The sequence below is a fragment of the Hypanus sabinus genome, chromosome 19, assembly GCF_030144855.1.
Source record: "Hypanus sabinus isolate sHypSab1 chromosome 19, sHypSab1.hap1, whole genome shotgun sequence".
NCBI lineage: Eukaryota > Metazoa > Chordata > Chondrichthyes > Myliobatiformes > Dasyatidae > Hypanus > Hypanus sabinus.
This window is the reverse complement of record NC_082724.1, coordinates 57681072-57706125: the sequence shown is the minus strand read 5'-3', so window position 1 is coordinate 57706125 and position 25054 is coordinate 57681072. Positions and strand designations below refer to the sequence as shown.

The following is a 25054-nucleotide window of genomic DNA, read 5'->3' as shown; positions in this document are numbered from 1 at the left end:
GCCCTCACTTCAGGAAGTCTGATCACCTGGCTATACTTCTACTCCCTGAGTACAGGCCGAGACTGAAGACTGCAGCACCAATAGTGAGGACCAAGAAGGTATGGACAAGGGAAACACAGAAGAGCCTACAAGACTGCTTTGAGTCGGTGGACTGGACTGTATTCAGGAATTCATTTTTGAATCTGGATGAATATGCTGCAGTTGTTACAGTCTTCATTAAAACCTGTGTGGATGAGTATGTGCCTACAAAGACTTGCTGTACATTCCCAAACTGAAAGCCATGGATGAAACAGGAGGTACATTGTCTGCTGAAGGCTAGATCTGTGATATTCAAGTCTGTTGACTCAGGTTTGTACCAGAAAACCAGGTATAATTTGCAGAGGGCGATTTCAAGGGCAAAGAGTTAATTTTGAATGCGGTTGGAAGTGACATCAGATGCACAGCAACTCTGGCAGGGTTTGTAAGACGTTGCTTCCTACAAAGCGAAACCCAATAGCATGAATGGCATTGATTCTTCAGTACCAGATGAACTCAACACCTTCTATGCCCACTTTGAAAGGGAGAATATAACTACAGCTGTGAAGGTCCCTGCTGTACCTGGTGACCCTGTAATCTCTGTCTCAGAGGCCGATGTTAGGGTGTTTTTAAAGAGGGTGAACCCTTGCAAGGCAGAAGGCCCCGATAGAGTACCTGGTTAGGCTCTGAAAACTTCTGCCAACCAACTGACGGGTGTATTCAAGGACTTTTTCAACCTCTTACTGCTATGGGTGGAAGTTCCCACTTGCTTTAAAAAAGCAGCAATTATACCAGAGTTTAAGAAGAATAATGTGAGCTGTCTTAATAACTGTTGCCCAGTAGCGTTCACATCTACATTAATGAAATGTTTTGAGAGGTTGCTCATGACTAGACTGAACTGCCTCAGCAAGGATCTGGACCTACTGCAATTTGCCTATCTCCACAATAGGCCAATGGCAGATGCAATCTCAATGGTTCTTTACATAGCCTTAGACCACCTGGACAATATGAACACCTATGTCAGGATGCTGTTCATCTACTATAGCTCAGCATTTAACACTGTTATTCCCGCAATCCTAATTGATAAGTTACAGGTTGTGGGCCTCTGTACCTCCCTCTGCAATTGGATCCCCAACTTCCTAACCAGAAGACCACAATTTGTGCGGATTGGTAATAATATCTCCTTCTCGCTGAAGATCAAAACTGGTACACCTCAGGAGTGTGTGCTTAGCTCACTTCTACTCTCTGTATAAACATGACTGTGTGGCTAGGCACAGCTCAAAGACCATCTTTAAATTTGCTAATGAAACAACCATTGTTGATAGAACCTCAGATGGAGATGAGAAGGCCTACAGAAGTGAGAAGCTAGTGGAGTGGTGTCACAGCAACAATCTTGCACTAATCATTAAGATGAAGAGCTGATTGTGGAATTCAGGGAGGATAAGATGAAGGAACACATACCAATAGAAGGATCAGAAGTGGAGAGAATGAGTAGTTTCAAGTACCTGGGTGTCAAGATCTCTGAGTATCTAACCTGGTCCCAAAACATTGATGTAGCTTTAAAGAAGGCAAAACAGTGACTATACTTCATTAGGAGTTTGAAGAGATTTGGTATGTCAACAAAAACACTCAAAGACTCTACAGGTGTACTGTGGAGAGCATTCTGACTGGCTGCCTCATTGTCTGGTATGGGTGGCTACTGTACAGGACCAAAAGAAGCTACAGAGGGTCATAAATTTACTCAGCTCCATCTTGTGTACTAGCCTACAAAGTACCCAGGACATCGACAAGGAGTGGTGTCTCAGAAAGTCTATTGTTAAGGACCCCTAGCACCCAGGGCATGCCCTTTTTCTCATTGTTACCATCAGGTAGGAGGTACAGCAGCTTGAAGGTATACACTCAGTGATTCAGGAACAGATTCTTCCCCTTTGCCATTCTATTCCGAAATGGACATTGAATCCTTGAACACTACCTCACTTTTTAATATATATTATTTTTGTTTTTGCACAATTTTTAATCTATTCAATATTCATATACAGTAATTTTACTTTATTCAATATTCATATACTTTATTTTTGCTTTTTTCTTTTATATTATGTGTTGCATTGAATTGCTGCTGCTAAGTTAACAAATTTCACAACACAGGCAGTGATAATAAACCTGATGCTGATTCTGATTCTGATTCTGACAAACAAAAGAAATCCCAAAACTGATCCTTGAAGAACACAACTGGTCACGGACCTATAGCCAGAATAACACAGCCTTCCACCTCTGCTCTCTGCCTTCTAATGGCAAGCCAGTTCTGCAACTCACCCTCCCGTGGATCTTTATTTTTTTGTATCAATCAACCACATGGAACCTTTTCAAATACCTTTCTACAGTCCATGTACATAATACTCACTGTCTTATTTTCATCCAAGTTTCTTTGTCACCTCATTAAAATGCTCTATCAAGTTTGTATAGTTTTGCTTGCCCTTCACAATGTCTTGTTGATTGTCCCTAAGTAGACCAAATGCACATTAATCATATTCTTAGGTATTCTCACCAATAGGTTCCCTACCACTGACCTAATGCTCACTGGCCTAAATTACCTGGATTATCTTTACTTCCTTTCTTGAACAGAGGCACAGCATTTATTCTCACCATTTTCAGGGAACTTATAGTACTAGGCCTCTCGGTTTTACAACAGTCCCCAAGACTCTGCCATTCACTGTATATGTCCTGCCCTGCCTTAACTTCCCAAAATGCATCACTCCACTGCTCGAGAAGAGATCTCAATGGTCCAAGAACATGAATCTCTCCCTCCTGCACCATGTCCTCACTCACATATTTACATCTCCTATTCGCTTATTCCTATCGTCACTTAGCACGTGGCATCCAGAGCTTACAATTCTTGAAGATCCTACTTAGTAACCTTCTGCCTAACACCCCACATTCACTATGCAGGATCCAATTGCTTTTCTGCCATTGTGCACTATGACCTTCATTTGCTACTGCACTCTTAACCTTGAAAAGAACATCTTTGATCCTGGTATTGCACCATCCTGGAGTCCTGTTCATGGCCACAGGTTCACCAGTTTGTCCCCATGATAATCAAGTCTTCTATCACTATATCTCTTTCCTTGTCTCCGCCCCAGCCTTTTGTACATCAGAGGCAGCCCTGGCTGAGGGACTGTCTGCCTGATCCCTCCATCTTTCCTACCTGTATCCACTGGGTGATTATGTCACTAAAGCTGCTATCTATGATGTTTTCAGCATCCTGGAGTCCAAACACAGCTCCATTTGCTCAATGTGGTCAGTCAGAAACTGCAGCTACCCACAGCTATAATTATCACGGACACCGGAAGTGTCTCTGACCTCCCACATCCTGCAGGAGGAGTTAGTGACTACCATCATTAAGCACCAAGACCACAGATTGCTCAGCCCTGGGCCAAAGCCTCTTGAGACAAATCCTCAGCACTGACACCTCAAACACAGCTACTCACAGAATACTCAAAAGCAACTGCTGTGCTGGACGTCAGCTGCTTTTAACTCTTCCTTCAAGATAGGCTCAAGGCTCTTGTTTGGACCAAGGCTGAGATGATGTCTGGAATCTGGGTTGAGATGGAGAATCCCAAACTGGACATTATGAGCAGGCTATTGATATCACTGCCTTCACTTCCCTGATGGTTGAGCATGCACTGATTGGGCAGGTCGATGTATTGGGTTTATCCTGCTTGTTGTGAATGAGACAATGTACCATGTGGTTGGGTAGATGTCACTGTTCTAACACTGCTTTCTGTACCCATTCCAACTGTTCATCATGTAGAAGCATACCGTCCTGAGGGAGGACAGTAGATAGTACTCAGGAGGGGGTTCCTTGCCCATGTTCAACCTGAGAGGAACCTTGATGATTGTGAGCTCAATGTAAAACAGTCAAATATGGTTGAACATATTGATGCTAAGAAAGAGGATGTGTTGGAAAGTTTGAAAAATATTAGGATTCATAAGATACTATGAGATTTGAGGGAAGAGATTGCTGTGCCTTTGGTGATGATCTTTGTGTCTTCACTAGCCACAGGAGTTGTACTGGATAATTGGAGGGTGGTAAAAGTTATTCCTTTGTTCAGGAAAGGAAGTAGGAATAACACTGGGAGTTATGGACCAATGTGTTTTTAATGTCAGTGGTGAGCAAAGTTTTGGGGAAGATTCATAGAGACAGGATTTATGAACAATTGGAGAAGCATAATCTGAATAGGGATAGTTAGTATGGCTTTGTGAGGGATGGTCATGCCTCACAAGCCTGATTGAAATCTATGACGATGTGACAAAGCACATTGATAAAGGTAGAACAGTGAATGTGATGTATATGGATCTTAGTAAGGTATTTGATAAGGACGGGTAGGGAAAGGAAGAGGAAAGCAGTAGTGATAGGCAACTCTATAGTTAAGGGGTCAGTCAGGCGATTCTGTGGACGCAGGAAAGAAAATTGGATGGTAGTTTGCCTCCCAGGTGCCAGGGTCTGGGATGTTTCAGATTGCGTCCAAGATATCCTGCAGTGGGAGAGAGAACAGCCAGAGGTCGTGGTACATATTGGTACCATTGATATAGGTAGGAAAATGGAAGAGGTCCTGAAAAAAGACTACAGGGAGTTAGGAAGGCAGTTGAGAAACAGGATCACATAGGTAGTAATCTCGGGATTATTGCCTTTGCCATACGACAGTGAGAATAGGAATAGAATGAGGTGGAGGATTAATGCGTGGCTGAGGGATTGGAGCAGGAGGCAGGGATTCAGATTTCTGGATCATTAGGACCTCTTTTGGCGCAGGTGTGACCTGTACAAAAAGGATGGGTTGCACTTGAATCCCAGGGGGACCAATATCCTGGTGGGGAGGTTTGCTAAGGCTTCTGGGGAAAATTTAAACTGGAATTGTTGGGAAGTGGGAACCAAACTGAAGAGACTGGGGAAGAGGTGACTGGCTCACTCAGACCGAAGATTTGAGATGTATCTATTTTAAAGCAAGGAGTATTGTGAATAAAGCAGATAAGGTTAGAGCGTGGATCAGTATTTGGAGATATGATGTGGTGGCCATTACGGAGAGTTGGATGGCTCAGAGACAGGAATGGTTACTTCAAGTGCCAGGTTTTAGATGTTTCAGAAAGGGCAGGGAGGGAGGCAAAAGAGGTGGGGTTGTGGCACTGTTGATCAGAGATGGTGTCACGGCTGCAAAAAAGGTGGACGTCATGGAGGGATTGTCTACGGAGTCTCTGTGGGTGGAGATTAGGAACAGGAAGGGGTCAATAACTTTACTGGGTGATTTTTCTAGGTTGTCCAATAGTAACAGGGATATCGAGGAGCAGATAGGGAAACATATCCTGGAAAGGTGTAATACTAACAGAGTTGTTGTGATGGGAGTTTTTAATCTCTCAAATATCGATTGGCATCTCCCTAGAGCAAGCGGTTTAGATGGAGTGGAGTTTGTTAGGTGGGTTAGGGAAGGTTTCTTGACACAATATGTAGCTAAGCCTACAAGAGGAGAATTGTACTTGATTTGGGATTGGGAAATTAACTTGGTCAGGGGTCAGATCTCTCAGTGGGAGAGCATTTTGGAGATAGTGATCATAATTCTATCTGCTTTACAAAAGCATTGGAGAGAGATAGGAACAGACAAGTTAGAAAAGTGCTTAATTGGAGTAAGGGGAATTATGAGGCTATTAGGCAGGAAATTGGAAGCTTAAATTGGAAACAGATGTTCTCAGGGAAAAGTATGGAAGAAATGCAGTAAATGCTCAGGGAATATACATCTAACTAGAATGTTACCTAAGTTACAGGGAAAGGTTGAACGAGTTAAGTCTTTATTCTTTGGAGTGTAGAAGGTTGAGGGGGGATTTGATAGAGGTATTTACAATTATGAGGGGGATAGATAGAGTTGGTGTGGATAGGCTTTTTCCATTGAGAGTAGGGGAGATTCAAACAAGAGGACATGAGTTGAGATTTAAGGGGCAATAGTTTAGGGGTAACAGGAGGGGGAACTTCTTTACTCAGAGGGTGGTAGCTGTGTGGAACGAACTTCCAGTAGAAGTGGTAGAGGCAGGTTTTTAAATGTTGTCATTTAAAAAAATTGGATAGGTATATGGACAGGAAAGGAATGGAGGGTTATGGGCTGAGTGCAGGTAGGTGGGACTAGGTAAGAGTAAGCATTCAGCATGGACTAGAAGGGCCAAGGTGGCCTGTTTCCATACTGTAATTGTTATATGGTTATATGGTTAATATTTGTGTGGAGTTCTGCATAGGTACACTCCAAAGAGACAGGGAAGTTATGGTAATGTACAGGAACTGTGGTGTACATAGGCTGTAATAAGTCTAGTCAAGAAGAAAAGAAAAGCTTACAAAAGGTTCAGAGAGCTAGGTAATGTTAGAGATCTAGAAGATTTTAAGGTTAACAGGAAGGAGCTTAAGGAAATTAGGAGAGCTAGAAGGGGCCATGAGAAGGCCTTGGCAGGCAGGATTAAGGAAAACCCCAAGGCATTCTACAAGTATGTGAAGAGCAAGAGAATAAAACATGAAAGAATAGGACCTATCAAGTGTGACAGTGGGGAAGTTTGTATGGAACCGGAGGAAATAGCAGAGGTACTTAATGAATACTTTACTTCAGTATTCACTATGGAAAAGGATCTTCGTGAGAGTAGTGATCAATTGCAGCAGACTGAAAAGCTTAAGCATGTAGATATTAAGAAAGAGGATGTGCTGGATCTTTTGGAAAGCATCAAGTTGGATACTTTGCTGGAACCGGATGATTTCTACCCTAGGCTACAGTGGGAGACGAGGGAGGAGATTGCTGAGCCTCTGGCAATAATCTTTGCAGCATCAATGGTGATGGGAGGGGTTCTGGAGGATTGGAGGTTTAAGCCATAGAACACTACAGGCCCTTCAGCCCTTCATGTTGTGCTGACCCATATAATCCTTTAAAAAAAGTACTAAACCCACACTACCTCATAACCCTCTATTTTTCTTTCATCCATGTGCCTGTCCAAGAGACTCTTAAATACCCTGAATAGTTTTAGCCTCCACCACCATTCCTGGCAAGTCATTCCAGGCACTCACAACCCTCTGTGTAAAAAAACTTACCCCTGATGTCTTCCCTAAACTTCCCTCCCTTAATTTTGTACATATGCCCTCTGGTGTTTGCTGTTGGTGCCCTGGGAAACAGGTACTGACTATCCACCTTATCTGTGCCTCTCATAATCTTGTAGACCTCTATCAAGTCCCCTCTCATTCTTCTACGCTCCAAAGAGAAAAGTCCCAGCTCTGCTAACCTAGCTTCATATGACTTGTTCTCCAAAGCAGGCAACATCCTGGTAAATCTCCTCTGCACCCTCTCCATAGCTTCCACATCCTTCCTATAATGAGGTGACCAGAATTGAACACAATTGTGGATTGCGGTTGCGGATGTTGTTCCGTTATTCAAGAAACGGAGTAGAGATAGCCCAGGAAATTATAGACCAGTGAGCCTTACCTCAGTGGTTGTTAAGTTGATGGAGAAGATCCTGAGAGGCAGGATCTATGAACATTTGGAGAGGCATAATATGATTAGGAATAGTTAGCATGGCTTTGTCAAGGGCAGGTCTTACGAGCCTGATTGAATTTTTGAGGATGTGATTAAACACATTGATAAAGAGCAGTAGATGTAGTGTATATGGATTTCAGCAAGGCATTTGATAAGTTACCCCATACAAGGCTTATTGAGAAAGTAAGGAGGCATGGGATCTAAGGGGACATTGCTTTGTTGATCTAGAACTGGCTTGCCCACAGAAGGCTAAGTGTGGTTGTAGAGGGGTCATGTTCTGCATGGAGGCCGGTCACCAGTGGAGTGCCTTAGGGATCTGTTCTGGGACCCTTACTCTTTGTGATTTTTACAAATGACCTGGATGAGGAAGTGGAGGGATTGGTTAGTAAGTTTGCTGATGACATAAAGGTTGGAGGTGTCGTGGATAGTGTGGAGGCTGTCAGAGATTACAGTGGGACATTGATAGGATGTAAAACTGGGCTGAGAAGTGGCAGATGGAGTTCAACCCAGATAAGTGTGAAGTGGTTCTTTTTGGTAGGTCAAACATGATGGCAGAATATAGTTAATGGTAAGACTCTTGGCTGTGTGGAGGATCACAAGGATCTTGGGTTTTGAGTCCATAGGACGCTCAGAGCAGCTACGCAGGTTGACTCAGTGGTTAAGACAGTGTACTGTATATTGGCCTTCATCAATCGTGGAATTGAATTTAGGAGCTGAGAGGTAATGTTGCAGCTAAGTAGTCAGACCCCACTTGGAGTACTGTGCTCAGTTCTGGTCACCTCACTATAGGAAGGATGTGAAAGCAATGGAAAGTGTGCAGAGGAGATTTACAAGGATGTTGCCTGGATTGGGGAGCATGCCTTATGAAAATAGGTTGAGTGAACTCGGCCTTTTCTCCTTAGAGCGACAGAGGATGAGAGGTGACCTGGTAGAGGTGTATTAGTTGATGAGAAACATTGATCATATGGACAGTCAGAGACTTTTTCCCAGGGCTGAAATGGTTGCCACAAGAAGTCACAGATTTAAGGTGCTGGGGAGTAGGTACAGAGGAGATGTCAGGGGTAAGTTTTTTACTCAGAGAGTGGTGAGTGCATGGAATGGGCTGCTGGCAACGGTGGTGGAGGCGGCTACAATTGGGTCTTTTAAGAGACTTTTGGATAGGTACATGGAGCTTAGAAAACTAGAGGGCTACAAGTAAGCCTAGTAATTTCTAAGGTAGGGACATGTTTGGCACAACTTTAGAACTATAGAACATTACAGTACAGAAACAGGCCTTTTGGCCCTTCTCGGATGTTCCATACCATTTTTCTGCCTAGTCGCACTGACCTGCACCTGGAACATATCCCTCCATACACCTCTCATCCATGTACCTGTCCAAGCTGTTCTTAAATGTTAAAAGTGAGCACACATTTATACTTCATCTGGCAGCTCATTCCACACTCCCACCACTCTCTGTGTGAAGAAGCCCCCTCTAATGTTCCCTTTAAACTTCTCCCCCTTTACTCTTAACCCAGGTCCTCTGGTTTTTTTCTCCCCTAGCCTCAGTGGAAAAAAGCCTGTTTGCATTCACTCTATCTATACCCATCATAATTTTATATGCCTCTATCAAATCTCCCCTCATTCTTCTACGCTACAGGGAATAAATTCCTAACCTATTCAACCTTTTTCTGTAACTCAGTTTCTCAAGTCCCAGCAACAACCTTGTAAACCTTCTCTTTACTCTTTCTACCTTATTAATATCCTTCCTGTAATTCAGTGACCAAAACTGCACACAATGCTCCAAATTTGGCCTCACTAATGCCTTATACAACCTCACCATAACATTCCAACTCAAACTCAATACTTTGATTTATAAAAGCCAATGCATCAAAAGCTCTCTTTATGACCCTATTTACCTGTGACGCCACTTTTAGGAAATTTTGTATCTGTATTCCCAGATCCCTCTGTTCTACTGCACTCCTCAGTGCCCTACCATTTACCTTGCATGTTCTACCTTGGTTTGTCCTTCCACAGTGCAATACCTCACACTTGTCTGTATTAAACTCCATCTGCCATTTTTCAGCCCATTTTTCCAGCTGGTCCAAATCCCTCTGTAAGCTTTGAAAACCTTCCCCATTGTCCACTACACCTCCAATCTTTGTATCATCAGCAAATTTGCTTATCCAATTTATCACATTATCATCCAGATCATTGATATGGATGACAAATAACAATGGATCCAGCACCGATCCCTGTGGCAAACCACTAGTCATTGGCTTCCACTCAGAGAAGCAATCCTCCACTACCACTCTCTGACTTCTCCCATTGAGCCAATGCCTAATTCAATTTACTACCTCACTATGTATACCTGGCGACTGAATCTTCCTAACTAACCTCCCATGCGGGACCTTGTCAAAGGCCTTACTGAAGTCCATGTAGACAACATCCACTGCCTTCCCTTCATCCACTTTCCTGGTAACCTCCTTGAAAAACTCTAATAGATTTGTTAAACATGACCTACCACGAACAAAGCCATGTTGACTCTCCCTAATAAGACCATGTCTATCCAAATACTTGTAGATCCTATCTCTTAGTACTCCTTCCAATAATTTACCTACTACTGATGTCAAACTTACTGGCCTATAATTTCCCGGATTACTTTTAGAGCCTTTTTTAAACAACAGAACAACTTGAGCTATCCTCCAATCTTCTGGCACCTGACCCGTAGATACGGACATTTTAAATATATCTGCCAGGGCCCCTGCAATTTCAGCACTAGTCTCCTTCAAATCCCCTGTCAGGTCCTGGGGATTTATCTACTCTGATCTACCTCAGGATGGCAAGCACCTCATCCTTTTCAATCTGTATAGGTTCCATGACCTCACTACTTGTTTGCCGTATTTATATTGACTCCAGGCCAGTTTCCTTCGTAAATACAGATGCAAAAAAATCATTTGAGATCTCCCCCATTTCTTTTGGTTCCATGCATAGCCGACCACTTCAAGAGGACCAATTTTATCCCTTACTATCCTATTGCAATTAATATACCTGTAGAAGCTCTTTGGATTATCCTTCACCTTGACTACCAAAGCAACCTTATGTCTTCTTTTAGCCCTCCTGATTTCTTTCTTAAATTTTTTTTGCACTTTTTATACTCCTCAAGTACCTTATTTGCTCTCTGTTTCCTATACATGTAATTTAAAAACATTTAGATAGACGCATGGATGTTAGAAAAATAGAAGGTTATATTGGAGGGAAGGGTCAGATTGATCTTAGAGTAAGTTCAAAGGTTGACACAACATCATGACTTGTTCTGTAGTGTATCATTATTTGTTCTATAGTACAGGTCTTTATTGGTCTGGACAACTGCTGAAGATTCGTTGAACTTCATCCTGACTTTTAGCACTCTCCATTTGTCTCTGCATGTTCCTTCCTGCTGAGAGAAGGTGTACCCTATCTTTGATTCTGTGTGTGAATATTTTGGGCGTCCTGTTTGTGCAGTACTTTGTTACACGCTATTTCTGGGTCAGACTTCGGAGTGAATTGTATGATTTGCTTGGAATGGAGATTTTTATATTTGTCTTCCTGGTTTTCCAGGTGCCTGTCTCAGAGTGTGCCCGTGTGAAGCAGCAGCTCTTCAGGACCCTCCGGCAAGTGTCACTCTACCATCATCACCTAACAGGTAGGGGGACCCGTGTCTGCTCCTTACCCTGAACCTGTGCTGTGTGGGTGGGAGGTTTGTACTCTGTACTGCTCATCATCCTGTATAACTCTGTGAGCTCCTCCTTCAGCTTTTTCTTCTCCAAGGAATACAGATCCAGCTTATTCAGTCTTTCGTCATACTGATACATTCCATCCCAGGCAATATCCTAGTGGATCTTACCCAATCTTTCTCTGTGTATTCATGCCCTTCTCATAGTGTGGTGTTGCCTAATGGTGTTGTTCTATGCATTTGAACCTATACTGCTCTCATTTTCTATGTCCTCAGCTAATGACGCAATAGAACATTATAGCACGGGAGTAGGCTATTTGGCCCATCTTGTCCATGCCAACGTATTTTACCTGCACCCAGACCATAGTTCTTCATACCCCTCTCATTCATGTACCTATCCATTCTTCTGTTAAGTGTTGCAATTGAACTTCCACTAGCTTGTTCCTCACCCTTACCGCCCTGGAGGTATGTTTCCTTCACGCAGAATTAGGCCATTTGACCCATCGAGTCTGCTCTGCCATTTTATCCTGCGTGATCCATTTTCCCACTCAGCACCAATCTCCTGCCTTCCCTCATATCCCCTATGCCCTGACGAATTAAACACCTATAACTTCTGCCTTAAATATACCCCAAGACTTGGCCTCCACAATCACCCGTGGCAACAAATTCCACAGATTCAGCACTCTCTGGCTATGGAAATTTTTCTTTATCTTTGTTCTAAAAGGATGTCCCACTATTTTGAAGCTGTGTCCTCAGGATACAGACTCACCCATTAAAGGAAACATCCTTTCCGCATCCATCTTATCAAGGCATTTCGACACTCAGTAGGTTGCATTCTTCTGAATTCCTGTGAGTACAGACCTAGAGCCATCAAACACTCCACATATGACAAGCCTTTCAATCCCAGGTTCATTTTCATGAACATCCTTTGAAACCTCTCCAATGTCAGCTCATCCTTTCTTAAATAAGGGGCCCAAAACTGTCTACAATACTTTAATGAGGCCTCACCAGTGCTTTATAAAGCCCGATATCATTACATCTTTGCTATTATATTCGAGTCCTCTTCAAATGATTGCTAAATATTCTGGTTGCTTCACTACAGGAAGGGCGTGGAAACCATAGAAAGGGTGCAGAAGAGATTTACAGGGATGTTGCCTGGGTTGGAGAGTATGCCTTATGAGAGTGAGAATAGGTTGCGTGAACTCGGCCTTTTCTCCGTGGAGCAACGGAGGATGAGAGGTGACCTGATAGAGGTGTTACAAGATAATGAGAGGCATTGATTGTGTGGCTAGTCAGAAGCTTTTCCCCAGGGCTGAAATGGCTAGCACACGAGGGCATAGTTTTAAGGTGCTTGAAAGTAGGTACAGAGGAGATGTTGGGTAAGTTTTTTATGCAGGCAGTAGTGAGTGCGTGGAATGGGCTGCTGGTGACGGTGGTGGAGGCGGAAACGATAGGGTCTTTTAAGAGACTCCTGAATGGCTACATGGAACTTAGAAAGATAGAGGGCTATGGGTAACCCTAGGTAGTTCTAAGGTAGGGACATGTTCGTCACATCTTTGTGGGCCGAAGGGCCTGTATTGTGCTGTAGGTTTTCTATGTTTCTATATTTCCAGCATCACATTTGCTTTCCTAATCACTGACTCAAACTGCAAATTAACCTTTAGAGAATTCTGCAGGAGAACTCCCAAGTTTCTTTGCACCTCAAATTTTTGAATTCTCTTTCCATGTAGAAAATAGTCTACACTTTTATTTCTTCTACAAAATTGCACAAATGTACACTTCCTGACACTGCATTCCATCTGCCATTTTTGGTCAATTTTCCTAATCTGTCGTCCTTCTGCAGCTTCTCAGCTTACTTAAAACTACCTGCTCCTCCACCTGTCTTCATATTATTCACAAACTTGATCACAAATCTATCAATTCCATTGTCCAAATCATTGACACATAACTCAAAAAGAAGCATCCCAACACAGTCCCTGTGGAACACCACTAGTCACTGGCAGCCAAATCGAAAAGGCTCTCTTTATTCCCACTCTTTGCCTCCTGCTAATCAGCAAAAGCTCTATTCATGCTAGTATCTTTCCTATAATACCATGGGCTCTTGTTAAGCAGCTTCATGTGTGGCACCTTCTGGAAATCTAAGTATACAACATCCACTTTGTCTAACCTGCTGGTTATATCGTCAAAGAATTCCACAGGCAAGATTTTCCCTTAAGGAAACCATGCTGTCTATGGCCTATTTTATCATGTACCCCAAAACCACATCCTTAACAAATAACTTCAACATCTCCCTAACTACTTAGGTGAGATTAACTGGCCTATAATTTCCTTTCTTTTATCTGTGGAGTGACATTTGCAATTTTCCATACCTCCTGAAGCATGCTGGAATCAATTAATTCTTGAAATGTTATTACTAATGCCTCCACAACCCCTGTAGCCACTTCTTTCAGAACCCTAGGGGTGTACACCATCTGGTCCAGGTGACTTATTTACATTCAGACCTTTCATTTTCCCAAGAACATTGTTCAGGGGGCAGAACTTCACACTTCTGCCCCCTGACACTCTTGAACATCTGGCATACTGCTGGTGTCCTCCATAATGAAGGCTGATGCAAAATACTTATTCTGCATTCAGCACAATTCTCTGTAACTTCTGCCATATTCAGTGGGATCCCACCACCAAGTACATGTTTCCCTCCCCCCCCCCCACACTTCTTGTTTTCTGCGGGGATCATTCCCTATGTGACTCCCTTGTCCATTCTTTCCTCCCCACTGATCTCCCTCCTGGCACTTACTCTTGCAAACAGAACAAGTGCTACACCTACCCCTACATCTCCTCCCTCACTACCATTCAGGGCCCCAAACAGTCCTTCCAAATGAGGTGACACTTCACCTGTGAGTCTGTTGGGGTCATGTACTGTGGTCGGTGCTCCCAGTTGGCCTTCTGAATATCGGTGAGACCTGATGTAGATTGACGGACCACTTTGCCAAGCACCTATGCTCCATCCACCAGAAAAAGCCAGATCTCCCAGTAACCACCCATTTTAATTCCATTTCCCATTCCTATTCCTCCATGTCAGTCCATGGCCTCCTCTACTTCTGCAATGAGACCGCACTTGGCATGGAAGAGCAACATGTTATATTCCATTTGGGTAGCCTCCAACCTGATGACATGAACATTGATTTCTCGAACTTTCGGTAATGCCTCAACCCTTCTTCTTCACCATTCCTCATTCCCATTTCCCTTTCTCACCTTATCTCCTTACCTGCCCATCACCTCTCTCTGAAGCTCCTCCTTTTCTTTCCTCCATGGCCTTCTGCCCTCTCCTATCAGCTTCCCCCTTCTCCAACCCTGTATCTCTTTCTACAGTCAACTTCCCAGCTCTTCAGCTCATCCTTCTCCCCTCCTGGTTTCACTCATCACTTTGCATTCTTCCTCACCCCCCCCAAACTTTTTACTCTGGCCCCTCATCTTTTCTTCTCCAATCTTTATGGGGGTCTTGGCCCGAAACGTCATCTATACTCTTGTCCACAGATGCTGCCTGGCCTGCTGAGTTCCTCCAGCATTGTGTGTGTGTGTTGTTTGGATTTACAGCATCTGCAGATTTTCTCTTGTTAATTATTCAGTTTGTCTGCCATTTCCTTATCTCTCATTACTACCTCTCCAACATCATTTTCCAGTAGTCCAATATCTACTATCACCTTTCTTTTACAACTTATATATCTGAAGAAGCTTTTGTATTCTTTTTAATATTATTGGCTAGCTTACTTTTTTATGACCTTTTTAGTTACCTTCTGTTGTTTTTTAAAAGCTTGTCAATCCTCCAACTTCCCACTAACTTTTGATCTACTATATGCCTTCTTGTTGGCTTTTGTGTTAGTTTTGACTTCTCTTGTTGTGTCATCCTGTTTTTAGAATACTTCTTTTTCTTTGGAATGTATATATCCTGTACCTTGCAAATAGCTCCCAAAAATTCCAGCTATTGCTGCTCTGCCATCATCCCTGTCAATGTTCCTTTCCAGTCAATTTCCTCTCTCATGGCTCTGTAACTCCTTTTATTCCACTGTAATACTGATACATCTGATTTTAACTTCTCCTTCTCAAATTTCAGGGTGAATTCTATCATGATCACTGGCTCCTAAGGGTTCCTTCACCTCAAGCTTTCCTCTGGTTTATTGCACAATGCCCAATCCAGAATAGCTGATACCCTAGTGAGCTCAACCATGAGCTGTTTTAAAAAGACATCTTGTAGGTGTCCTAGAAATTCCCCATCTTGGGATCCAGCACCAGCCTAATTTTCCCATCTACCTGTATATTGAAACCCACCTCCCCCCACCCCCCAAGCCTATGGCAACATTGTGATTTTGTATCTCTCATTGTAATTTGTAGACCACATCCTTACTACAGTTTGGGGCTCTGTTTATAACTTCCATCAGTGTCTTTTTACCTTTGCAGTTTCTTAGCTCTCGCCACAATGATTCAACACCTTCTGATCCTATTTATGTTTTTGCACTATTTAATATACATATATAAACTTACTGCAATTGATTTACTTTTCTAACAATCTAATTTAATTTTTTACCAACACAGCCAACACACCCCCTCTGCCTACTTGCCTGTCCTTTCGATACAATGTGAGTCCTTGGACATTAAGCTCCCAGCTATAATCTTCTTTCAGCTACAATTCACTGATGCCCACAACATCATACCTGCCAATCTGCAACTGTGCTACAAGTTTAGCTACAGTTACAGAGTCATAGAAAAGTACAGCACAGGAACAGTCCTTTGGCCCATCCAGTCCATGTAAAAACAACCTAAACTGCCTACTCCCATTGAATTGTACCAGGATCATAGCCCTCCATATCTCTACCTTTGACGTACTTATCCAAACTTTGCTTACATGTTGAAATCAAACTTGCATTGATTGCATTGTGTTGGCAGCTCGTTTCACACTCTCATGACCCATTGAATGAATCAGAATCAGATTTTGGATCACCAGCATATGGCATGAAATTTGTTAACTTAACAACAGCATTACAATGCAATACATGATAATATAGAAGAAAAGTAAATCAATTGCAGAAAGTATATATAATAGTGCAAAAATAGAAATAATGAAAGTGAGGTAGTGTTCATGGGTTCAATGTCAATTTAGGAATCAGATGGCGGAGGAGAAGAAGCTGTTCCTGAATCGCTGAGTGTGTGCCTTCAGGCTCCTTCCTGAAAGTAACAATGAGAAGAGGGCTGTCCTGGGTGAGGGGGGGTCCGTAATAATGGACATCACCTTTCTGAGGCACTGCTCCTTGATGTCTTGGATTCTACAGGGGCTCGAACCCTAGATGGAGCTGACTAATTTTACCAATCTCTGTAGCTTCTTTCAGTCCGGTGCAATAGCCAACCCTCCCATTTCAGACAGTAATGCAACCTGTCAGAATGCTCTTCATTTGTAGAAGTTTTGAGTGTTTTAGGTGACAAAGCAAATCTCCTCAAATTCCTAATGAAATATGGCTGCTGTCTTGCCTTTGTTTATAGCTGCATTGACATGTTGGGACCAGGTTAGATCCTCAGTGATCTTGACACCCAGGAAATTACTCACTCTTCCTACTTATGATCCCTTTATGAGGATTGGTTCATATTCCCTCATCTTACCCTTACTGCCCACAATCAGCTCTTTCGTCTTATGTTGAGTGCATGGTTAGTGCTGCATCAACTAGCTGGTATATCTTGCTTCTGTACGCTCTCTCATTTTCATTTGAGTTTCTACCAACAATGGTTGTATCATCAGCAAATTTATAGATAGTATTTGAGCTATGCCTAGCCACACAGTCATAGGTATAGTCAGAGTAGAGCAGTGGGCTAAGCTACACCCCTGATGTGCACCAGTGTTGATTGTCAATGAGGAGAAGATGTTATTTCCAATCCGCAGAGATTGTGGTCTTCTGGTTAGGAAGTAGAGAATCCAGTTGCAGAGGGAGGTACAAAGGCCCATGTAATAAGCCCATTAATGGGCTTATTAATCTGGACTGTGGGAATGAAGGTTGTTAAATGCTGAGCTCTAGTAAATGAACAGCATCCTGATATAGGTGTTTGTATTGTCCAGGTGATCTAGGGCCATGTGAAGTGCCTTTGAGACTGCATTTGCCATAGACCTATTGTTGTGATAGGCAAATGGCAGTGGGCCCAGGCCTTGGTGAGGTAGGAGTAGGTTCTAGTTATGACCAATCTCTCAAAGCGTTTCACCACTGTAATTGTGAGTGCTACTGGACAACAGTTATTAAGGCAGCTCATCAGTTGGTATGAAGAAGTTTCTCAATATGTTCCTCTTAAACTTTTCACCTTTCACCTTTACCACATGGCTTCTGGTTGTAGTCCCACCCAGCCTCAGTGGAAAATGCCTATTGTATTTACAGTATGAATACCCCTCATAATTTTGTATAACTCTGTCAAATCTCTCAATCTTCTACATTCTAAGGAATAAAGTCCTAGCCTATTCAATCTTTCCTTATAACTTAGGCCCTCCAGTCCCAGCAACATCCCTGTAAATTTTCGCTGCATTCTTTCAACCCTATTTACAACTTTCCTGTAAATAGGTGATCAAAACTCTACACAATACTTCAAATTAGGCCTCACCAATGTCTTATACTTCAACGTAACATCTCACCTCCTGTACTCAATACTTTTATTCATGAAGGCCAATGTTTCAAAAGCTGTCTTTACGATTCTATCCACTTGTGACACTATTTTCAATGAATTGTGGACCTGTATTCTTAGATCCCTTTGCTCTACCACACTCTTCAGTGCCTTAGTGTTCACTGTTTTAAGAACTACCCTGGTTGGTCCTACTGAAGTGCAACACCTCTCATTTGTCTACAATAAATTTCATCTACCATTTTTCATGCCATTTTTCCAGCTAATCCAAATGCCTCTGCAAGCCATGATAGCCTTCCTTGCTGTCCACTACATGGCCAATCTTGGTGTCATCTGCAAATTTGCTGAAGCCAATTAACCACATTATCATCCAGATTGTTGATATAGATGACAAACAACAATGGCACTGATTCCTGCGGTACTCAACTAATCATAGGCATCTAGTCAGAGAGGCAACCATGTACTACCTGGCTTCTTTGGCTTTTCCTACAAAACCTATGTCTAATCCAGTTTACTACCTCATGTAAAATGCTGAGTGGCTGAACCTTCTTGACTAGCCTCCCATTTGGAACCTTATCAAATGCCTTGCAAAAATCCATGTAGACAATATCCACTGGCTTGCCTTCATCCACTTTCATGGTAGCCTCCTCAGAACACTCTGTAAGATTGTTTAGACATGACCTAACACACACAAAACCATGCTGACTATCCTTAGTCAGTCCATGTAAACAGTGGAGTAACATTGGCTATCCTCCAGTCCTCTGGTATCTCTTCTGTCACTCAGGATTATTTAAATATCTTTGCTAGGGCTACGGCAGTTTGTACATTTGCCTCCCATAGAGTCCAAGGGAAGACCTTGTCAGGCCCTAGGGACTTATCCACCCTGGTTTGCCTTGAAAGCAAACACCTCCTGCTCTGTAATCTGTATAGGGTCCATGAAGTTCCTGTTGCTTTGCCTCATTTCTATACACTCTGTGCCTGTCTCCTGAATAAAAGCATAAGGAAAAAAATTATTTAAGACCTCTCATATCTTTTGGCTCCACACATAGCTTAGCATTCTGATCTTGCAGAAGACCAATTTTCTCCCTTGCAATCCTTTCACTATTGCATATCTGTAGAATCCCTTAGGATTCTCCTTTTACCTTGTCTGCTAGGGCATCCATATCCCTTCTTTTATCCCACGATTTCTTTCTTAAGTGTTTTTTGCATTTCTTATACTCAATAAGCACCTCATTTGTTCCTACCTGTCTATACTTGCTATGCACCTCCTTTTTTTTCTTAACCAGTCCTCAATATCTCTTGAAGTGCGAGGTTCCCTACACTTGTTATTCAAGGTCCTTACACCTTTTATGGTGACAGACACTGCTATGTATCCCGTGACAGGTTAAAAAGAACCAGAAGAAATGGACACACCTGGAGTCTGAGTCTTTAGTTATAAACTCTATTTTATTAATAACTTCGTGAATAAAGTAATATAAAACAAGATAAAGTAAACAGGTTAGCAGAGTATATGCATATATATAGGTGAGTAAATAAGGTTCCCAAGCTTCCCCAGCTCAGGTGATTAGGTGATACAGCCTTACAGTGGTATGGTAAGTAATCAGTTCAGTTCTGGAACTTGATTTGAGTAGTTGGAGAGAGACAGAAAGAGAGTTGGTTTGTTTTCCTGATGCCGATGCCGATCCTCTACATCATCCTCCCGAAACTTATGGTCACCGACTGGGACCACAAAAAGAGGATGCCGTCTTCTGTGGTGGAGTTATCAACCTAAACCAGAGTTAATCACACCGATAGCTCCCCACCGGTCACCACTTTGTCCACACTGTGAGCAAAAACCCCACCCTTGTCATGGCACACAAAGCTCACCAGTGTCCTCCTTGCCTCTGGCGTTGTGTGTCTCTTATGAGTCCGATTAAAAAGTCGACTGACCTTGCATATGTCTCCAAGTGCTGAACACGAGCTGTCCATCATATAGCTCCGCCTTTCAGTTTCCAAGGCAACTCACAGACTTTCTCTCTGTCCCTGCTGTTGAATTAGTACACAAGCTGTTCGCTCCCTCTCTCTCTTAAAGAAACAGTCCACTTTAGAACAATCCTTCAGATCTTGTCACAAACACATACAAGCTTTGACTTCCCAAACTTTGACTTTTGAAGTCCTCCTACTTTCCCAGTACAGCATTGCCAGAAAACAGCCGGTCTCAATCCACACTTGGCCAGATTATTTCTGATACCATCAAAACTGGCCCTCCCCCACAGACCAGACCTATCTTTTTGCATATTTACTTTGAAACTAATGGCATTGCAGTCACTAGATGCTCAGTGTTCCCCTACACAAACTTCTGTCACCTGGCCTGTCTCATTCCTTAATAGCAAATCAAATATTGCACACTCTCTCATTGGGACTTCTATGTTGTGATTATGGAAGCTCAGCTGAACACACTTGACAACCTCTGTTTCATCTAGTCCTTTTACAGTATGGGAGTCCCAGTCAATATACGGAAAGTTATAATCACCTACTATAACAACCTTAGGTTTATGCAACTGTTTATGAACTCTCTACAAATTTGTTCTTCTAAATCCCTCTGACTGCTGGGTGGTCTGTTGTGCTGACCCTTAAACCCTGCCCCCCATATAACCCTCCACCTTAAATTAATTCATATACCTGTCTAGTAGTCTCTTAAATTTCACTAGTGTATCTGCGTCCGCCACTGACTCAGGCAGTGCATTCCATGCACCAACCACTCTCTGAGTAAAAAAACCTTCCTTTAATATCCCCCTTGAACTTTTCTCCCCTTACCTTAAAGACATGTCCTTTTGTACTGAGCAGTGGTGCCCTGGGGAAGAGATGCAGGCTGTCCGCTCTATCTATTCCTCTTAATACCTTGTATACCTGTATCATGTCTCCGCTCATCCTCCTCCTCTTCAGAGAGTAAAGCCCGAGCTCCCTTAATATCTGATCATAATGCATACTCTCTAAAGCAAGCAACATCCAGGTGAATCTCCTCTGTACCCTTTCCAATGCTTCCACATCCTTCCTATAGTGAGGTACTGGACACCGTAATCCAAGTGTGGCCTAACCAGCATTTTATAGAGCTGCATCATTACCTCACGACTCTTAAACTCTACCCTTTGACCTATGAAAGCAAACACCCCATAAGCTTTCTTAACTACCCTATCTACCTGTGAAGGAAAATAAAGAATGGTAGGGTGAAGGAACCATGGGTGACAAGTGAAGTGGAGAATCTAGTCAGGTGGATGAAGGCAGCATACATGAGGTTTAGGAAGCAAGGATCTTATGGGTCTATTGAGGAATACAGGGTAGCAAAAAAGGAGCTTAAGAAGGGGCTGAGGAGAGCAAGAAATGGGTATGAGAAGGCCTTGGTGAGTAGGGGAAAGGAAAACCCCAAGGCATTCTTCATTTATGTGAAGAACAAAAGGTTGACAGGAGTGGAGATAGGACCGATTAGAGATAGTGGAAAGATGTGCCTGGAGGCTGTGGAATTGAGCAATGTCCTCAATGAATACTTCTTTTTGGTATTTACCAATGAGAGGGAAGTTGATGATGGTGAGGACAATATGAGTGAGGTTGATGTTCTGGAGCATTAAGGGAGAAGAGGTGTTGGAGTTGTTAAAATACATTAGGACAGGTAAGTCTCCGGGGCCTGATGGAATATTCCCTGGGCTGCTCCAGGAGGTGAGGGAAGAGATTGCTGAGCCTCTGGCTAGGATCTTTATGTCCTCGTTGTCCACTGGAATGGTACTAGAGGATTGGAGGGAGGCGAATGTTGTCCCCTTGTTCAAAAAAAGTAGTAGGGATAGTCCGGGTAATTATAGACCAGTGAGCCTTGCGTCTGTGGTGGGAAAGCTGTTGGAAAAGATTCTTAGAGATAGAATCTATGGGCATTTAGAGAATCATGGTCTGGTCAGGGACAGTCAGCATGGCTTTGTGAAGGGCAGTTCGTGTCTAACAAGCCTGATAGAGTTCTTTGAGTAGGTCACCAGGCATATAGATGAGGATAGTGCAGTGGATGTGATCTACATGGATTTTAGTAAGGCATTTGACAAGGTACCACATGGTAGGCTTATTCGGAAAGTCAGAAGGCATGGGATCCAGGGAGGTTTGGTCAGGTGGATTCAGAATTGGCTTGCCTGCAGAAAGCAGAGGGTCATGGTGGAGGGAGTACATTCAGATTGGAGGGTTGTGACTAGTGGTGTCCCACAAAGATCGGTTCTGGGACCTCTACCTTTCGTGATTTTTATTAACAACTTGGATGTCAGGGTAGAGGGTGGGTTGGCAAGTTTGCAGGTGACACAAAGGTTGGTGGTGTTGTGGATAGTGTAGAGGATTGTTGAAGATTGCAGAGAGATATTGATAGGATACAGAAGTGGGCTGAGAAGTGGCAGATGGAGTTCAACCCAGGGAAGTGTGAGGTGGTACATTTTGGAAGGACAAACTCCAAGGCAGAGTACAAAGTAAATGGCAGGATATTTGGAAGTGTGGAGGAGCAGAGGGATCTGGGGGTACATGTCCACAGATCCCTGAAAGTTGCCTCACAGGTAGATAGGGTAGTTAAGAAAGCTTATGGAGTGTTAGCTTTCATAAGTCGAGGGATGGAGTTTAAGAGTCGCAGGGTAATGATGCAGCTCTATAAAACTCTGGTTAGGCCACATTTGGAGTACTGTGTCCACTTCTGGTCGCCTCACTATAGGAAGGACGTGGAAGCATTGGAAAAGGTACAGAGGAGATTTACCAGGATACTGCCTGGTTTAGAGAGTACGCATTATGATCAGAAATTAAGGGAGCTAGGGCTTTACTCTCTAGCAGGGGTGTCAAACTCATTTTAGGTCACGGGCCGGATTGAGAAAAATGTGACTTCATGCGGGCCGGATCAGTTGTGCACGCGCGCATGCTCCCACTGCTTTCGTTGCCTTCATTTTTTCAACCTGCTCTCATGTGTCTCAGTCTCTGCTACATCTAAAATTGTTTCACTTTACAAATTTCATTTTTTATGAAACAGATTGCCTAGCAAGCATTCTTTTTATGATTGGTATTAACTTACAGACGTAGATTACAAGAAAGTAGGCAACGAGAAAGAAACGATGCTATTTCGGCTAAGATTGTTTTGGGAGCCATACGTTTTCCATTAATAAACCATTTGAAATCAAGCATTAGCAAACACAAATGTAGACCACAAACGCAGGGGTGTCAAACTCAAATACACAGTGGGCCAAAATTTAAAAATCGGTACAAGTCGAGGGCCAGACTGGTTCAGCGTTTATTGCAAAACTTAGGTTATTGCCTACAAAAACAACATTGAACATTAAATAAATTTAAAAAAATCAGTTGCATTTATTTCTTATGGCTTTATCTGCAGCTTTTCCAGAGTAATTTCTAATGAAAACATTTTTCCACAGGCCAACACTCTGTGATTCACACTAGTCTAAGCCAGATACTTGGCATCTCATCTTGGATGCAAGTTCATCAATGTTTGGAGTCAGGCACTGAGCTGAGGAAATCCTCAGAATTGAGTGAAGGTGTTCATCAGAAAGACGACTCCTGTGTGATGTTTTGTTTATCTTCATCAAAGAGAACAGTTGTTCACACAGATATGTGCTGCCAAACATAGAGAGCATTTGAGCAGCTTGGGTACGCAGCTGGGGCATTGTGTCGGGAGTGAAACGTAGAAACTGTGCAGCGCCCACCGAGTCACACTTTGCCTTGAGTGTGTCACTACATCGGAGTTCAATCAGCTCCATTTGTATGTTGGCTGGTGCGCTTTCCACGTCAGCTGCAAATGGATTACTGAGCAGTTCAAACCTGCTTTTTTGGGCTTCAAAGTTGGCAAATCACCGTGTGAAGTCGGCACCAAGTATGCTAAGTTTTTCAAAAAACTTTGCACGTGGGAACACTGCGGTAGAAACCTGCACTTTCATAGATTGGCAATACGGAAAATGGCTCAAGTTTTCTTGCTGCATCTGCGTCTCCCACAGGCGCAGCTTGGTTTTAAAAGCCCTCACTGCAGCGTACATGTCTGTGATCACACGACCCCGCCCCTGAAGCTGCAGGTTGAGTGCATTGAGATGGCTCGTGATGTCACACAGAAACGCCATTTCACAAAGCAACTTTTTATCCCGGAGCTCTGTTGTGTCTTTCCCTTTGCTTTCCATGAACTGACAGATCTCTTCATGCAACTCGAAACATCTTTTCAGCACTTCTCCTTGGTTTAACCATCGCACCTCTGTGTGATAGGGCAAATCATTATATTCTGAACCCAACTCCTCCAGAAACGACTTGAACTCGCGGTGATTTAAACCTTTGGCTCTTATGAAGTTAACTGCTCGTATTATGGTGCTTATTATATGTTCCATTTTCAAGGCTTTGCCACACAACGATTCCTGGTGTATGATGCAGTGATAAGCTGCCAGCTCACCTGCGCCGTTTTCCTCCCGCATCTTCTCCCGGATCCTGCCCACCAATCCACTCTTTTGACCGCACATCGCGGGCGCTCCATCTGTCATCAGTCCCACAAGTTTATCCCAAGGCAGCCTCATTATATTTACACATCTGGATACCTCTTCAAAGAGATCTTTTCCAATAGTTGTGCCATGCATTGATCTTAATCCCAAAAGTTCCTCTGTTACACACAGACTTGAGTCCACTCCACAAATGAAAATTGACAATTGGGCAGTATCAGAAGTGTCCCTGCTCTCATCCACAGCAAGGGAATATGCGATGAAATCTCTTCCCTTCCCCACCAGCTGTTGTTGTAGAGTGGTGGCAAGCTCACGTACATGGTCAGCAACGGTGTTTCTGCTCAGGCTCACATTTGAAAATGCTTGCCTTTTATCTGGGCACACGACGTTGCAAACGTTCATCATGCAGTTTTTAAAAATTCTCCCTCGGTAAAAGGCCGGGCTGATTTAGCGATCTCTGCTGCCACAATAAAACTAGCCTTTACAGCAGCCTCACTTTGTGTTTTGGCTTTTGTGAACATAGCCTGCTGTGACGCCAGACTTCTTTTCAACTCTTCTACCTTCTGGAGCTTCTGTTTCTTGTCAGATGCTTGTATTTGTCGTGGTGTTTCGTTTCATAGTGTCGTCTTACGTTATATTCTTTAATTACAGCCACACTGTCTCCGCACACAAGACAAACA

At 43.0% G+C, this 25054-nt stretch overlaps 1 protein-coding gene across 1 annotated transcript in view; it reads left to right on the top strand.

Annotated features, from left to right (window-relative positions):
* fgd5a (FYVE, RhoGEF and PH domain containing 5a) overlaps nucleotides 1–25054 on the top strand; it is a 250765-nt gene that overhangs the window by 99713 nt on the left and 125998 nt on the right. Inside the window, exon 8 of the mRNA XM_059944304.1 lies at nucleotides 11139–11223. Within this exon, the coding sequence (XP_059800287.1) occupies nucleotides 11139–11223 (85 nt within the window). The remainder of the gene's footprint in view (nucleotides 1–11138; nucleotides 11224–25054) is intronic.